General features: G+C 49.7%; 1 protein-coding gene across 1 annotated transcript; it reads right to left on the bottom strand.

The window, feature by feature from the left end:
* Positions 1-352: 352 nt before the first annotated feature.
* On the bottom strand, positions 353-2,939 carry LOC135327549 (tubulin beta-2 chain). The gene is made up of 4 exons (XM_064507095.1): positions 2,782-2,939; positions 2,228-2,336; positions 1,827-1,937; positions 353-1,650 (listed from the first exon to the last, which is right to left on the bottom strand). The coding sequence occupies exons 1-4, from the start codon at positions 2,836-2,838 to the stop codon at positions 590-592; spliced, it is 1,338 nt and encodes a 445-aa protein (XP_064363165.1). The 5' UTR covers positions 2,839-2,939; the 3' UTR covers positions 353-589.
* Between the last annotated feature and the right edge of the window lie 11,491 nt (positions 2,940-14,430).

The raw sequence follows: 14,430 nt of genomic DNA, 5'->3' as shown, positions 1-14,430 counted from the left end.
TCTAGCTGAACTCACTACCATGTATGTCCATAAATAGAAGTTCCTCCAGTGCAGTGTCTTGTTTCTATTAGTTAAGGCAGCTTTCTCTCCAACAATAGATTAGCTGTTATACATAAGAGTGCCTTAATACTGAACCCCTGATTACCAGAAATTAGCTACCCTCGCAACTGCAGTGTACTCATACACAGCAAAATTAATAGCCTGAGAAATCTTGTTTTATTAAGTTTAACCTTTTACTGAAATCAAGATTTAAACAAGATTTAGATTGAGTGAGAAATGAAGTTACAGAAAACTACAAGAGTTGATCATGTTAATCACCTTAATCTAGAGAGAAATAAGGCAGAGGACACCATTTAGAACACAAAAAGCCTTTATGTTTGAGAAGTTAACCATTTAAACAGAAAACTCTGAAGTATTTTTGCAGCTACTGTTACATTGGACAGTCAAGGATACAAAACTGCTGACAGAAGCAACAGCGGAGAGCACCAAATTAAAAAAAATGCATGCTTCAGCACAACTGCACAGATTTTTCTCCTCTCAATGAACACTTGCCTGCTCAGACTAAACCTTTTTCCTACCCCTTGCAACATTATGCCTCATCCTCCTCTCCTTCCTCTTCAAATTCACCCTGCTCATCAGCAGTGGCATCCTGGTATTGCTGGTATTCTGAGACCAGGTCATTCATGTTGCTCTCAGCCTCCGTGAACTCCATTTCATCCATGCCCTCGCCGGTGTACCAGTGCAAGAAAGCCTTGCGCCGGAACATGGCCGTGAACTGCTCCGAGATCCTCTTGAACAGCTCCTGAATAGCCGTGCTGTTCCCAATGAAGGTGGCAGACATCTTGAGCCCACGCGGGGGGATGTCGCAGACGGCCGTCTTCACGTTGTTGGGGATCCACTCCACAAAGTAGCTGCTGTTCTTGTTCTGCACATTGAGCATTTGCTCGTCCACCTCCTTCATGGACATCCGGCCCCGGAAAATGGCAGCCACCGTCAGGTAGCGACCATGGCGGGGGTCGCAGGCTGCCATCATGTTCTTAGAATCAAACATCTGCTGCGTGAGCTCGGGCACCGTCAGGGCTCGGTACTGCTGGCTGCCGCGGCTCGTGAGAGGGGCGAAGCCCGGCATGAAGAAGTGCAGCCGGGGGAAAGGCACCATGTTGACGGCCAGCTTGCGGAGATCGGCGTTCAGCTGGCCGGGGAAGCGAAGGCAGGTCGTCACACCGCTCATGGTGGCAGAGACCAGGTGGTTGAGGTCCCCGTACGTGGGAGTGGTGAGCTTCAGGGTGCGGAAGCAAATGTCATACAAGGCCTCATTGTCAATGCAGTAGGTCTCGTCCGTGTTCTCCACCAGCTGGTGCACAGAAAGGGTGGCATTGTAGGGCTCCACCACCGTGTCCGACACCTTGGGAGAGGGCATGACGCTGAAGGTGTTCATGATGCGGTCGGGGTACTCCTCCCTGATCTTGCTGATGAGCAGGGTGCCCATCCCAGAGCCCGTGCCACCACCCAAGGAGTGGGTCAACTGGAAGCCCTGGAGGCAGTCGCAGCTTTCCGATTCCTTCCTCACCACATCCAGGACAGAGTCCACTAGCTCAGCTCCTTCTGTGTAGTGGCCCTTTGCCCAGTTGTTGCCAGCCCCACTCTGACCTGGAAGGCAGAGCACAAAGCAGATGCCACGTTGGTGCCCCCAGCAGCAGGGACAGTTCAACTTCTCCCTACCCCACGGCATACGCCCACTGCTCCCGCACTGCTTGCGTGCGGACTGTGAGCCTTTCCCGTGCACAGAGCACACAGCTGGGGACCCCTCGGGGACCAATACCTACCAAAGACAAAGTTGTCAGGTCGAAAGATCTGTCCAAAGGGCCCAGAGCGGACAGAGTCCATAGTGCCGGGTTCCAGGTCGACCAGGATGGCACGGGGGACATACTTGTTACCTGTGGGAGGAACCAGCACCAGCATTACAGCCCTGCAGTTGGCAGCCAGTGTCATGAGAGCTAGTGCACTTCTGGCAGGCTTGTCATAATTCAGTGCTGCTGCCCAGACAGGCAGAGGGTTTTTAGAGAGAAGAGGGGAGTGAATCAGGGATGATACTGAGCAGCTATTAGTGCTCTGCCACAAAGCCCCCAGCTGTGCAGAGGGAGCACAGCTCCCGCAGGGCTCAAATTTGCTCAGGACTCGTGTTTCCTGGGGCCACCAAAGGAGAAGGGTCATTAAAAGCAGTTACCAGTGGCTTCATTGTAGTACACATTGATCCTCTCCAGCTGCAGGTCGCTGTCCCCATGGTAGCTGCCCGTGGGGTCGATGCCATGCTCATCACTGATGACCTCCCAGAACTGAAAGGGACCAGATGGGACAGGGTCAGCCGCAGCCCCCAGCCCGGCCACGCCCCCCGACGGGCACTACGTGGCAGGCACCCATTGGCCGCGCCGCGCAGGCAGCAATAGCCAGACACGGCTGTCACCGCACCCCCGGCCCGGCGCGCTGGGAGGGGCGTGGCAGCGCCGGCCGCAGAGGCCACACCGCCGCCCGCGGGAGGGGGCGCGGACGCGCCGGGGTGCGCAGCTATCCCGCCCCCGCCGCGAGCACCGCCCGCGCCCCCGCGGAGCGACCCGCGCAGACCTGCCCTCGCCAAAGGGGGGAAGAAAGCGCAAACGGCGGCGGCGCCGAGCCCCGCAGACCCGACTCGCGCCGCCGCGCCCGCTGTGAACCCCCGACATCCACCCCGCGCTACCCGCGCGCGCGGACAGGGACTGCCGCCGCCTGCGACACGCCCTTTACCTTGGCGCCGATCTGGTTGCCGCACTGGCCGGCTTGGATATGCACGATCTCACGCATGGTGCCGGTGTCTCACGGTGCCACGAACCCCGCTGCCGCCTCCACGCGCTGCCGCCTCCACGCGCTCCCGCCGCACTCCCGCACTCGCCGCTGCAGCAGCCGCGCCCCGCGCCGCGCCTTAAATGGGGCGCCGCCGCCCCGCCCCCACCGGTGACGTAATGCGGGAGCCGGCGGGGGCGGGGCCTCGGCGCCCGCGCCGAGCCAATGGGCGGGCGGGGGCGGGGCTGCGGCATTGTCTCCCGCAGCGGGGGGCCGCGCCGGGCGCCGCCTCGCAGCGGTCCCGCGCCGCCGCCGCTGCCGCCGCCCCGGTTTGCCGCGGACACCGGGGACAAAGGGCCGCGGCGGGGGGGCGGGGCCGGGCGGCGGCAGGGGCAGGGGCAGGGGCAGGGGCAGGGGCAGGGGCAGGCTGCGTCCGGCGGGGCGCTGGGGCCTGGCCCCGCCGCGGGACTCGGCGCTTTGCGGGGCGCCCGTTCCCCGGGGAGCGGCCTCGTCCGCCCCTGCTCGGCCCTTTGCCCCTGGGTTGGCACGCCGCCCCCCGCCAAGCCGTACCGCTTCCGCGGTGTGGGGAGCATCGCCTAAAAGCAGCCCGGCACCGGGGGGGAGACGGGCAGCTTTCCTGAAAAAAATCGAGATGCGTCGGCGTGAGACTTCGAAGGGATGCGTTTACACACGGCAGGACGGGGGGGGGGGGTCTCCACGCCCCTGAGCGCTTTGGTCACCAGCCCTGACCTACACCCAGGCACTGCGCGTCGGTCCCTGTCCGCCGTTTTCCCGGTGACGCGCTCGGCCCGGGCGTTTTCCTGCTCCGGCGGCTGAAGCGGCTCCCGCAGCCGAGACTGAAGCCGCCGCGGAGCAATGAGGCCGCCGGCCGCAGCTCCCGCGCCCCGGCCGGGCACGGGCGAGCGCAGTTCCCGCCGCGCGGGGCTGCGCGGGGCTTGCTGCGCCGCTGTGGGGCTTGCAGGCTCGTAGCACTGCGTTACACGCGCCGAGGAAGAGGAGAAAGGGAAGGACGCGCAAAGGGGGAGGGGAGGGAGGCTGGGACATGTGCGAGCCAGCGGCTCTCCCCAGCCGATGCCCTTTTACCAGCGGAGGCCGGCGGAGCTCGGGACTGGGCAGGACGCGCCGGGCTCGGAGCGCTGCGGCGCCCGCGGAGCGCGGTGACACATCGGCGCCGCGAGGCAGGGGAGGGGCGCGGGCGTGCTCGGTGCGGTGCCGGGCGCCGTGTGCTACCGTGCGGGCAGCGTGTCGTATCGGAGGCTCGACAATATCGCCCGTCTCACTGCACTGTTCGTTGTAGTACGCGCGGTCACAGCGCGGCCGTCTGAATTTCCCTCCGAGAGGCGGCTGAACGCTAAAGCGTTTTCCGTAGTCAGGCGGTAGCCTACTTACGCAGATTTTACTATTCCACTATCTTATTAAGGGTGCGGCTATTCCAGGGGTTCAAATAAAAGTTCACCGCAATTTCCAGCGCACATTTCTTTTGCCTTTTGTCGATATACTTCTTTTCTTTGTTCTACCCACCAGTCTGAGCCAACCCCCCTAATCTTTCTAACCTCGTTTATGCAGTTCAATAACCCTGAATATGGATTATTATAGCTCTGGTTTTATGTTCTTCTAAGGCAATCTGCAGAACAACCCAGTTTCATTTAGTTGATATGCCAATAGCATCCCCACCTTTCTTTTGTTAGCCTTTCCTTAAGAAAGCATTCTAGCTCCAAGATGGGATGCTGGAAAATACACTCATAGGTTTTTTTCTTCCACGGTGATTTTTAGAAAAATCTGATCAGTTGCATTTCCTGTAAAATCTGCTTTTACTGGTCTAAGCCAGGAGCAGTTTAATTATCTGGTTGACTACACTTAGCAAACAACGTGTAGTTTTAATTTCAAGCGAACATTTTTGTGGCATGTTAAGTATATAATTAACATCCACATCCATAATTACTTGTTTAAAAATAGCTTGCAGATTAGCAGCTCCACTGGACCACTGAGTGCTTCAGGTAATGATTCAAAGTACTGCCTTTCATTTCCCTTGCTGCTATGGGTGTGTTACTGAGAGCACTGTCGCAGCAAAACTCAGAACGGCAGAACCGGTGCAAAACACAGGTACTGTGAATGCTCGCTACTATTATTTCCAAATGTTCAAGTATCATACACTGCATATTAGTTACTTACTCGAAGAATTACTGACATTTCAGTGTGCGAGGGGATAGCTGATGTTACATATCCTCCATACCTACATTAAGCTCATTCCTAACAGCCTGAGGCTTCAAAGGAAGCCATTTTAAAATCCAATTCAAGGAAAACAGATTATTTACATCAAAAGAAAGAAACCCAGCCCAAGTGTTTATTCTTAAATCAAAATAACTCACATTTTTGAAGGAGGAGGGGAATTCAAGTATATCTCTTATTTAGAATTTGTTGAGACTGGAAGGAAAAAAAACCCCATACCAAATATTTATTCCCCAAATAAATAAGGTTTGCATTATTGGATGCAGGGGTGTGGGGATGATTCAGGTCTACTTTTTTATGGAGCTCGAATTGAATCCCCTAGACATGAACAGAAGCCATTCAGGTAACTTTAGGAGACTCCAGACAATGTTTAAATTAATTCTGAAGCAAGCATTTGAAATGGAGCATTTCCCAAAGGTTCAGGATAGCTTATTTCAAAATATTTGTTAGGAAATGGATTGTTCAGCTGATACTTTCCGGTGCTACCTTTTCCTCTCTGTATTTGCCTCACATACATATGTCTATCAACTGAAACTCTGCCCACAGCTCTGACGCTCAGTCTGGCTGAATTCCACCTTCAGCAGTTTCCTAGGCAACCAGCCCCGTGTCAGAAACAAGCTGCACAAAAAAAGAAAGGAACAAAAAACCCTGCAACATTTTCACTCTTCTGCTTAATTTCCCATGGTGTAAAAGCACTGCAGATACGTGAGTGGGGAAACTGCAGCAGCACAGATGAAATAGCCGGTTATTATGCAGCTGTCCTCGCTGGACATACGAGAGAAGGAATAACGTGACCTCAGTCAAGAGTTTGTTTAATGAAGCTCAGAGGATCAACCCACTTTTATCCAACGTATCATCTCCTCCTTTGCTTTCATGATTGCCATCCTCCCAGTTAAAATGCTCGGTGTGATCACCTTCGGAGCCTCTCTCTTTATCTGCTGAAGTGGTCTCTGATCAAAGTCCTGACTCCCTTGCAGCATATAGAACATCGCAAGAGCCAGGTAACAAAAGCCCAAAGGAAGGACTCAGTCGTCATGCTTTATAATAAGTAAATAATATGTGCATCTGTGTGATGTACTGAGGCACAGTTTGTGGGGCATTTGAAATGTTTTTCCTAAAGAGAAACTTGCTCTTCCTATGGGAAAACATGTCCCCATCCCATGGCTTGGTATCCCATTTCATGCTTCCCAACCTTGTCTGGGGGAGGGGGGACGGGGCAGTCCTCTCAGGATGATAAAAATGACATAAAGACCTTTTAGTTATGCCCAATTCCCCAAGACTGGTGCCTAAGTTTTGTGTATATTGAAGGACTTGATGCTGCAACGTATGAAAACAAGAAAAAGTTCAGACTGTTGCAGGTTCAGGTCCTGCATTACAGACCAGGCTAGACAGAAGATGACATGGGTCTAGGGCCGCTCATCAGCTCATTAGGTCATGTAGGGCAGACAAACATTTTGCTCCTCCCTTTTGCTCCAGCATGCATGCTTTTCAGTCAGACATGTGCGGCAGGCTGGGAGGGTAGTGGAAACATACGGGAGGAATTCCAGGTAGGGCCCATGCAAAGGGCATGTTTTGTATCTATGAAACATAATTTTTATTAGGCTTTTCCCTTTCCATCTGCCTTTATGTTTTTGCTTACTGGTTGCTTGGAAGCTATGCCAGTAGCGGGACCAATCTGTGCTAGCTGGTGGGAAAGGGAGAGAAGCAGGACTAAGCTGGCAGCAGCCATGGCCCTGTGCTATAAACATCATTGTCTCTGTAACGTCCCCCCCACAAAAAGCCTGGCTCTAGTATGGCCATAGCCTTGGCTCGGACTCCTGAGAAAATTGCTAAGCTATGAGAAAGTCAGTAGAGCAGAGCCATGCAAGATAAGAAAGGTAAAACTGCAGACAGAGATAGGATTTTTGAGACAGGATCGTTAGTAGCTCAAGGACATGGGAGGATCAACACCATGCTGGAAAGCTATAAAATCCTAAAGGAAGAAATCAGGGAGGTGGCAGAAAACTGCAGCACATCATCAAGGATACGTTTGTGGGAGCAGCAAAGGCCAATGCTCCTGCCCTGGCCCAAGCCTGCCTGCCCTGCAAGCTGTCTAGGGCAGTCAGTGCACTGATATTAACCTGAGGGCTCACTAAAACCTAGCAATTTCTGGAGCATCTTAGCCAAAAAATAATTGCCGAGCTGGGTGTATGGCACCTGCAGAGGCTCTGGGAGCACAGGAAAGGGGGCCAGGCCGAGTGATGCAGTGAGGTCGCTGCACAATGGGGATCTCTGGGCCCACCAGGGCTCCTCCAGCCAGGTGGTGCCCCAGGCGGGCAGGCACTCCTCAGTGTGGGCACCCTGCTGCTGCCACGGCCTTGGTGACAGGCAGGAGGACTATAGGCCAGGGGCTCCTGTGTGTGAGCTGCCCCCAGCCCTACTGGCACTCCAGGGAGTGAGAGGGGCAGTGACGGCATCCCTCTGGATTGCCACCTCTCCCAGCCACCCTGGCCTTTGTGACATGCAAAGCCGGGGCGCTTGCCCTGCAGCGTGTTCCCAAACAATGCTGCAGGTGCAGCCACTCTGAGGCTTGCACACTTTCTCCCTGTAGCTGGCTTTCTACCAGTTCATGAGGTTATTTCTTTCTATTACTGATGTTACAAGCCATTATTTCTATTAATTAAATATATATATACTGATGAATGTTTTAATCGTGCTGAACACTCGCTGTACCTGTCTGCTCACCAGCTGTTCATTGTTAGATAAAATCAGAATTGCCCTAGCAAAACAAAAGCCTGGGCAAGGCTTTTGCCAGAATCCCACTCAGCACTCAGAGAAAGGAGACCCCCCCAGGCTCAGATTAAGGGCTGTCAGCGTGTGACCTTCCCAGCCAAAACTACAGCACTAAGAAGTCGCAAGGGAGGCTCTGAGGGTCATACCGAGCCCATGCAACATCTCTCGTGTGCTTAGCTCCATGCACCATGAACTCAGTACCCTCCAGCACATGCTGGATCCATCACACCATTGTTATTTCTTGCTTCGTCTCATTTATTAAGGCTTACAGATATGCCCTTATATGAGCAAATGATAGTGTAAACCTCTAACACTGGCTCAGACCATGTTTAATAAATGACACTATAAACTACAGAAGTGTGCAAGAGAGAAGAAAAATGGCCTCCCTAATTAGGAAATTATTGAAGAATTAGAAGCAAAGAGCAGGTAGGAGGTGAAGGGCAGAGTTTTCCTGAGAGCCTGTAAGAGTGCTGATGAGAAATCAATCCTTGCTCTAATAAATTTCATTGCATGGACAGCAAACATGGCAAGACACTGCATCGATGCTGTGGTGCCTGAACCAATGAAAGAAAGGCATTTTTACTCCTGCTTGCATGGCTCTCCAGACATAAATATTAATAAGGTTCCAGCCTCAGTACTTGTGCTGATGCAGCTGTTTCTACATTAATGTGGAACAAATTCACTAAATGCAAAAGAGCAAGGCATGGATAAAAATATTCACTTGCTAGTCTGAGCTGTTCTTGAAATCTGGTCTCGATTCTTTCTTTCCTAAGTATTTTCTTGGGTTGAGTCTGAATTGAGATTAGGCAAATTTGCCTAGTTTAAGAATCTGGTTGGAAATTACAGTGTCAGTGAGTAAAAATACTGTTGGAATTTCATTTGAAGTCATCAGGTCATAATCTGGAACCATAATGATACAGAAACCACATACGTAGGAAATATTCCTTTTTGCTTTGAGCCTTCTTGTTTAAGCGTTATTCCTTTCCACCTCAAGGACTCTCATCACATGTGTGATAATTTCAAAATCCAGTAGCAGCACATTGCCCTGCATCGTTAGGAATTCACGTTTCTACTTAATCCATTGCTTGTTTAGCCAGCTAGGATTTGGTACATTACTGAAGCAGGAGCCTTTGTAACTGGATTGAACAAAGCATTTTTCAAAGTCTTCTGACAGCACCCTACTCTCCTCCCTGCAGTAACATCTCATTGCAGAGAGCCGCACTGCTTGCTGCAAGGAAGAGAGTGTTTGTCAACTCGTTAACACTTTCTTTTTCTTTGCAAAAGGCAGAGTTGTGCAAGTGAATTGCAAAGATCTTATCTACCAGGTGCTTTGGGTGCACACAGGTGTCTCGGATAAGCATCTCTAAGACGACTGAGAAGTAGTCATTCTGGAGGCTATCAAAAAGTGGCCCCAGATCACTCATATGTATATTAAACCTCTGGCTTATTGAGAAATAAAATGACGTTTTGGAAACCTTTCTCTCTCTTCCCAGTCTCAGTTGCCCTCCTGCATTGGGCAGGAGGAAGAAGATCCGAGTGTCAAGATTTTGCAGCTGAGAAAAGCAAGATTTGGGGCAGCTGCACAAGGCTCCGGTATGCTTTCCATACAGCGGCATAACCTTTCTCCTGATGGCAGGATTTAAACAAAAGCTTTGATTATCTGCTTTATAAAAGCTGGAAGCATCCTCGCCAAAAGAGAACTGCTGTCAGAAATTAAAACACTTTTTCCAGCCCTTCCCCTCATACCTCAAAGGAATCCCCGCCGCGGGGGCTGCGCTGATTGACAAGAGGTGTCAAACCAAGTTGGGGTGACACAGGGCTGCTGCGCTGGAGGGACACGTCCACCCCAGGCGAGTGAGGCATTGCCGCAGCCCCTCGTGGGAGGCAGGCAGGTGCGGGGAGGGGAGGAAGAGGAGGGAGTTAATGCGGAGCAGCAGCAGGGGTTTTACAGGCTGAAGCCTCCTCTCCACATGGGTGGGGATGTCTGCATGTGAGCCATCAATCCGGCGGCAACTCACGAGTGCAGACTGCAGCATTTTGGACAACTGATAAGCAAAGTTCTTTATGAAAAGCCTTATCCACAGCTCAAAGAAGCTAGCGGGTGTTTTTCAACAGATTTCTGTAGAGGCTGGCTCAAATCCTGAGCCTATTAAAGAAAGGTATTATTCTCAGATGTGATGAATTCCTCTGTCCTCCTCCCTCCCCTGATTCTCCCATTCATGGTTCTCTACAGGATCGAGGGGATAATTTTCACCTGAATTGTGCTTGCTTCATGAGAAACATGTAACAAATGCATGCTTTACAGGACCTGCTGCACGCACATACCTTTCAATGTTAGGGAGGGCCAGCACCGCAGGACTCTGTAATGACAGCAGCAGCAGTGTTTGGCATCAGCTTTTCAAACAGGAAGCCAAGCCAAAAAGGGAGGCGATTTTTCAATGCTTTCTAAGAGGCAGCAGGGAAGAATATTTTTCAGGTGTTGTTCGGGGTAGGGTCACAGAGTTTTGAAGGCATGTCTTCAGCCTGTTGGGATCCTGTTCATTACACTTAAAAAAGCACAGTGAGGGAATGCTGTCAACATTTTCCTAGCATAATATGTCTTAAAGAGTTAACCATTTTATCTGTTCTATTGTCATACCCATAGGTAACATGCCTATCTTCTTGCACCCATCTGCATTTACAGTACTAGTGCTAAATATTATTTTAAACTGCTTGCTTTAACCCCAGAGACTGGAGACAGATCACTAAAGTGATGTTTCTGAAAGTTATATTCTGTGTAATCACCAGTGGCATCAGATACACTGATGTGGTGACAGCAGTAGCTGTCTGGCACGCTTTTGCTAGGAAATTGACTGCATCCCTGATATAAATCATGCTGTTCAAGAACTGCACTATGAACTTGGAGAGCTTGACCAGAACAGCCATACCCTCAGTGGAGCTGACAATGCCAAGCTGCTCTCCAGTAATGTACAAATACTGAGCTACTGTTGGAGATATATACTCATTGTGCTAAACCACTGTATTCAAAAGAGCAGGAAGGAAGAGCAAAGAGAAAAGACTGGCTTGAAATAACCCACCTCTGAGCAAACACTTGAGGGCTGCTAAGGGACAATGCCAGGCCTGTTAGCTTTACTCCTAGTCCATGGAGGAGGAGGAAACAAAATATTCAAAGCTGATTTTGTCCAGCTGATTCTGCTTGAAAACAGAAAAATTAAAAGGCTATAACAGTTTTAAAAAAGTCATGAAAGAGAGCGACTGTTTGGAGAACCAGACTGAAACACAGGCACTTGCTGGCATGTTTGAGAAAGGGGGAGGCTGTTGCAGACATAGCCTGTCAGACCTGCAGGGTAAGGGACTGTTGACAGAGACTATTAAATGCAAGGGCCAGTCTAAGGAGGAACAGAAGATTCATGGAAATTCTGCCATCAGTAAAGGAAGAGTATTCAGAGAGATGGGGAAGAGGCCAGAAGTGCAGCTAGCTCTGTAACCATGACAATAGCATACTATCTTTCAAGCAAAAAAAAAATACGTTCCCCACCAAAAGCAACCTGAATCTCAGGCAAACCTTTGCTTCCATGGTTGTCAACACTGTACGTTGATTCACTGATTTGCAAGGCTAAGAACATAACTCTTTGCAACCTGAGCTAAAGAACCAGCCCTCATAATTTAGGGCTGTAGCAGACTCACATCCTCTGTAGATTCAAGCACACAGCATACCCTTAGCATGTTACAAACCCCAGCTAGGTGGCCAAAGGGCAGAAAAACAGCAGGGTACATCAGGTGTGTTGTGTGTCATGTGGCATCCAGGCATTTAATTCAGCCATACAAAAGGGAAGAATTTCTCCATACTGCCTTTCCTCTCTTTTTTTCCTTCCCCTTCACTTGTTATTCCATGTGGATTTTTCTCAGCCTTTTAAAAACTCACTTCAATTGGGCTTTCATGCCCATTCTTCCAAGTCCCTTCCTGGATAGGTGACAGGTATGTAATAGCCAGCTGCTCCTGCAGGTCTCAGTCCAGCTGCTGGCTTTTATGTAGTGGAGTCAGTGTTTATAAGCTGCTTTGGGATTCTCCACAGTGAAATATTGTATCTGCATATAAAATACGATTTCCAGTCAGCTGCATAAATCTCTTCCTGTCCCTGAGGGCAGCAATGAGTCACTCAGCGTTAGTGCCTCCTGTCCAGCAGCTATGAACCCACATGTCTCAAATGCTCCAATAGATCTAAGACAAGCTTCTCCAATGACTCACATAACAATAAAAAGAAAATGTCTCATTCTATAACAGCAGAGATTTATTTTGCATTCACAGAGCTCCTTATGGGCAGCATGTTATATTTTCAATCATTTGTAGGGAGATAGGCAGGGATTATTATACTCTTTCAGTTTGCTGATGGGTGAAATAAAGGAGAGAGCAGAAAGGGTTTGCGTAAGGTCACAGTGCCAGTCAGGCACAAAACCTAACATTTCTGATTCCTAGACAAAGACGCTGTGCAGTGGATCACAACAGCCACAAGCTGTCTGCCAGCAAACCCTCCCTGCCTTGCGCACCTCAGGCCTCCCCTGTCCAGCTAGAGAAATTCCAATAGCTGAGGTTACAAACCTTACAAAAAGGAGAAGTTTCTCTCAAGGAAAAAGCTGGCACTCTAAGTCTTTCAGAAATAAGAAACTATATTTCCGTGGAGCAATGCCCATCTAGCCAGATACTAACAGATTCAATGAAGATACTGGCATGGGAGAGTTAACCATAGTAGGTCTGCTAACCCTGCCATAGCAGCTAACACAGACATGGAATTGCATGTACATCTGCAGTCTGCATTTGCTTACGTGCTTTGTCAGACATGAGCCTCTCTGGGGGCCAGTACAGTTATGCACACTGGCCTCGATATTGCCTTGGATTGTGGGATTCTCAGTACAGATTTGGTGAACTCCCCTTACAGATCTCTTAAACTGTGATTTTCAAACAAGTTCACTGATCTGATACACAATTTTCTGAAACTCTTGTGACAGTTCCAGCTTGAATTCCTTTTCAGTCTGTTCTCTGGGCCTGTAAATAAGGCTGACTGATGCTTAACAGAGTGTTTTGAGACCTCACAGTAAGAAAGCTCAACGGCCATGGTTAGGCGTTCCAGGAAGAGTTTCCCATTACAGCTAAATGAATCCCCCCAGTTAGCTGTTGCTGAAGGAGCTGGTCCACTGTCTCTCTTGGCTCCCCCCACTCCCATTCCCTTTGCGTGGGAATCACCAAGTTGCTCAGCTAAACCTGGCAAGAAAAGGGAATAGTTTTTGATCAGTTTAGTTCCCCAAACTGCCTCATCACCACGGATGAGCACCACGAAGCATGACTGGCACAGCCCCTCCTAAAATTTGTTTGGATTGTCAGAGAACCTCAGCCACAGTGGCTGTACAGTGTAAGAAGACCTTGTTATGTGTCCCTATCTTTTCTGCTCACGCTAGCCTCATGCTGCCCTCTGTTATGCCAGCACAAGCATTTGAACAGTAACGCAGTAAGCTGGATCAGAGGCTTAATCCAGCTGACAAACAATCCGACAAAAAAGAAATCAAAGTAGCTCAGCTAGTCAGGTCCCCTGATGATGTAGGGAGAGAAAAGACCCTTTAAGTCACCAGTGCTGCTGAAAGAAGCTTATATAAAATCGTTCTCTAAGTGTCAACACAAAGTGCCCACCTCCCAAAAAAAGTCTGGAGCTGCAATATATCTACTGCTGCAGCAATGTGGCAATGATGAAGCCTCACTGGAGTGGCTGGGAGGCTTCCTTAGGCTTTATTTAACAGTCATTTATTCCCCATCTGCAAAGAACAACAAATCAAAAAAATAGAATGTCCTGAGGCATCCACAGAGCATTCATTGATACACATTTATGCTCAATTGCTTTCTCACATGTCAAATTCACACTTTATTCATCCAGAAACAAAACTGCAGAATGCATTTTGGAATCGGAAAACACTTGCTTCTCCCAGTGACATCCCAGTTCCTAATTACGTTTTACATATTTTAACTTGCTCAGTTCCCAGGTACGCAGATAATTTACTCCCGGATTAGAACTATATGAGAGCAGGAGAGAGCATGGACTGTTTAGCCAGGGTCTGAGATTTAGTAACTCTTGCAGGCTACAAAACTTGCAGAAGAACAAGGAGCCCAGAAGGTGCATTCCTTCTAAACCATCTCTCTTGTGGCTTGAACCTCATTTGGGCAGCTATGCCTTGTGTCTCTATACACATGAAGTGCTTTTGCTACAGTATGTCTGCTTTGTCATTACTTTGCTATCCAGTGTCTCACTGCAATTTATGCTAGTTCTAGCCTCATACCTGACAGGTAAGGTGAACTATAATAGAATTGGTTTTCATGGCCACAGAATAAAGATTAAAGGAAATGCAAGAGGTTTGTATGCTGCTGGATCCCTTTCCTCTCTAGTTGTGCAGGTCCTCTGATGACCTTGCAGCACTGTAATTAGGAAGTTCACTTCACACTTGATGGTCTGGTTTTGCACAACTCCACTCTTCCCAACTGCATTGCAAATAAGAGTGCTCACCCATGGTTTTATTTGCTAGATGAGTCTTTTTCCTCTTCTGAGC

This window comes from Dromaius novaehollandiae, chromosome 2 (genome assembly GCF_036370855.1).
Source record: "Dromaius novaehollandiae isolate bDroNov1 chromosome 2, bDroNov1.hap1, whole genome shotgun sequence".
Taxonomy (NCBI): Eukaryota; Metazoa; Chordata; class Aves; order Casuariiformes; family Dromaiidae; genus Dromaius; species Dromaius novaehollandiae.
Note: the sequence above shows the minus strand (reverse complement) of the source record. Positions and strands in the feature narration are given on the sequence as shown.

Bases quoted from the DNA above. Each gene is read 5' to 3' on its own strand.
- LOC135327549 (XM_064507095.1), bottom strand. From the start codon at position 2,838: ATGCGTGAGATCGTGCATATCCAAGCCGGCCAGTGCGGCAACCAGATC. The intron at 2,337-2,781 runs GTAAAGGGCGTG...GGTCCCTTTCAG, and splicing joins GCAACCAGATCGGCGCCAAG to TTCTGGGAGGTCATCAGTGA. The intron at 1,651-1,826 runs GTAGGTATTGGT...TCTGCCTTCCAG, and splicing joins ACCTGACAACTTTGTCTTTG to GTCAGAGTGGGGCTGGCAAC.